This window comes from Zootoca vivipara, chromosome 17 (assembly GCF_963506605.1).
Source record: "Zootoca vivipara chromosome 17, rZooViv1.1, whole genome shotgun sequence".
NCBI lineage: Eukaryota > Metazoa > Chordata > Lepidosauria > Squamata > Lacertidae > Zootoca > Zootoca vivipara.
In genome coordinates, this window is record NC_083292.1 from 35,777,728 (window position 1) to 35,780,504 (window position 2,777).

A 2,777-nucleotide genomic window follows, 5' to 3' on the forward strand; every position below is an offset into this window, starting at 1 on the left:
ATTGCCACTAATTTGGACGGCTTTAAATGCAGATTACAAATCAATAAATGAAGTCAAGGTTTAAATGTGCTTAATTTTTTTTTTTAACTCGTGTATGCAATAATTTAAAACTGTATCAAAATACAGTATCTGACTGAGAGGCTGGGTAATCCTGCACCATTTGACTACATTATCTCCCATCAAAAAATATGTTATTGTCCAAAGTCTTGTAACATATTGATTACAAAAGCTACATTGCACAATACATTCCACACGATGTACATATGCAAATGTTGCAAAACTACAAAAGATTATCCAGCTATTATGACTGTTGCTCCCTGAATAAATAATGGTTTGAGGCACTCTGAAAGGGGACCCAGCACTTGTTTTGAAAAAGGGGGAAATGATAATTCTCTCAAGGCGAATGTACCTTATTCTAACCACATAGAACTAAACCATTCAGGGGGCCAGAGAGAAAGATGTCCTGCAAATGCACTGATTTTAGTTTGGCCAAAAACTGCTTCAGACACCTAGCTATGCGGAACTGAGGCTCTACATTTAAAAATCAAGACAAACAGGTGATCAGAATGCAGAACAAGCTTTATTGAAAAGGTCAAAGAAAAAGCATTGACATTTTAAAAGGGGCAAAGAAGACAATCGGTGTAGAAGGATCTTTTTCTTCTGGACTCTAAAGCAAAGAATGGAGGATGAATTCCAGGAGTGATTGCTTGAATCCAGCTCTTCTGAACCATGGCCAATACAGCTGTGTCAAGCTCCGTGGATATCAGTTCAGGATATACTTCTCGGGTTTAATTGGCCTATGCACAGATGCTACCACGACGCCCAAACTTCCTTCCAAGGAGTGCCCTCCTCCCAGAGCCCAAACCATAGCCCCAGCCCCCAGAGCTTCCAAGGAGGCCTGACCCATAGCCCAAGCCCCCAAATCCATAGCCTCCTACTACCCCAGAGCCACCAACAGCACATGGAGTGTTGCCTCCCACAGCCACAGGCTCACAGCTGGCAGAGAGGATGGGCCCTGGGATGGTCACAACGGAGGCAGGTGGCTGGATCACGACTTCTGCTGGTGGGATCTGGTTGACGGGTTTAGGGATGATCCCATCTAGGATGCCAAGATTGCTTGCTCTTTCAGCACCTCCATATCCATAGCCCAGGCCTCCAAATCCGAAGCCCTGACCTCCCCATCCATAGCCGAGACCTCCCAATCCAGAGCCGAGACCTCCAAATCCAGAGCCGAGACCACCATAGCCAAGACCTCCTGCTGATCCAAACCCAACAGTGGGGGTGGAGGCCCAGGATGGGACAGCACAGGATGGACCACAGTCAACCATTGTTGGATGGAGGTGAGTCTGAAACCAAAAACACCAAGGGACAAAATTAGCACAGGGGACATCACTTCAATGGACAGTGGGGAGAATATTTCAGACATAATGATCCTGAGGTGTTAGGATATTTTTCCCATTCCTGGTTCACTAAACTCAAACCATCTTCCTTTCTCCATGACTGAAAATCAGCTGTCTTTGATAATTCTGAAAACATTAAGCCCTCATGCCTGAATCCTTTTTTGTTCTCTGCTTTTGTTACTACAGCCCTTCTCTTCATTGTGGATCCCAAATCCAATCCCTGGTAATTTCAGGATGGTCTAGCAATATCCCCTGCTTCAAGGCTTGTAGAACAACAGCCAATCTGAGTAGATAAAACTGAACTAGGGGTTCCAGTGGTCTGTCATGGTATAGGACAACTCCCTATGCTCATTCGTGTAGGTTATTTGTTTGGAACCATGAAGATTAGAACCTTACTTTAATTTTATGGGGAGGACAATTGTTCAGGGGCCGAACATGTGATTTTCATGCAGAACATCCCAAGTTCATTTCCTGGGATCTGCAGATTGAGCTGGTAAAGATTCTCTTCTTGAAACTCTGGAGAACTACAGCTGGTCAGGGTAGACAAAACTGAGCTAGATAGACTAACACTCTCAGTATCAGGCAGGTAAATACTTGATTTCATAAGGTACATATAGAAAAGAAGCCAGCCAACAACTTAAGAGTGTAAGGTTCCTGGTGGAAGATCTACCCAATTCACAGAGTAATAGAATTTTAGCTTTCTCTTGGAGTTCAGTTACCTGAACCCTCTGGCCACTGCAAGAATCATTCAAATATAACATCATATTTGCGCACACTTGACTTACCAAAGTCTCAGAGGAGTAGAAGTGAAGTGAAGGAGATGAAGCCAAAGGAAGCTGTTGGAAGATCTCAGCTAAAGGAGACCTTTTATACCATTTCATCTACATCTGCTGGTGGTTCCACATCCAGCTTGGATACGCCTCCTTTCCCCTCAGGCTTTAATTAGTAAGCAATTTCTGGAATGCATCATGGCCCTAATTAAGAAACGAGGCAAAAGTGTTAAGTGTTTTCTCAGTACCTCACTCTCTTCATAGTCATTCTTCCGCAAGACAAAGTTAATAGAAGCTTTTATGTTCCTCCTGGCAGGCGGATCAAAAGGTGCTTTGTCCCCATTTTTTTCAAAATAGTTGTTGATTTTCTCAGAAGTCTAATTGACCTTTATATCCAGGATTTTAGTTAGTCATTCTGTGCGCAACACATAGCAGTTTTTGTTTTTGTTTTAACCTCCGCTGTTGGAGGTAAGATTGGGGGAGAAATTTGATCCAGGTTGCATTTTCTCGCTTGGACTACTGCAATGCGCTCTACGTTGGGCTACCTTTGAAGGTGACCCGGAAACTACAATTAATCCAGAATGCGGCAGCTAGACTGGTGACTGGG

The 2,777-nt window shown here is 43.7% G+C and overlaps 1 protein-coding gene across 1 annotated transcript; it reads right to left on the minus strand.

The window, feature by feature from the left end:
• Positions 1-573: 573 nt before the first annotated feature.
• On the minus strand, positions 574-2,272 carry LOC118077810 (keratin-associated protein 19-2). The gene is made up of 2 exons (XM_035101536.2): positions 2,186-2,272; positions 574-1,346 (listed from the first exon to the last, which is right to left on the minus strand). The coding sequence occupies exon 2, from the start codon at positions 1,326-1,328 to the stop codon at positions 798-800; it is 531 nt and encodes a 176-aa protein (XP_034957427.2). The 5' UTR covers positions 1,329-1,346; positions 2,186-2,272; the 3' UTR covers positions 574-797.
• Positions 2,273-2,777: the final 505 nt, after the last annotated feature.

Bases quoted from the DNA above. Each gene is read 5' to 3' on its own strand.
- LOC118077810 (XM_035101536.2), bottom strand. From the start codon at position 1,328: ATGGTTGACTGTGGTCCATCCTGTGCTGTCCCATCCTGGGCCTCCACC.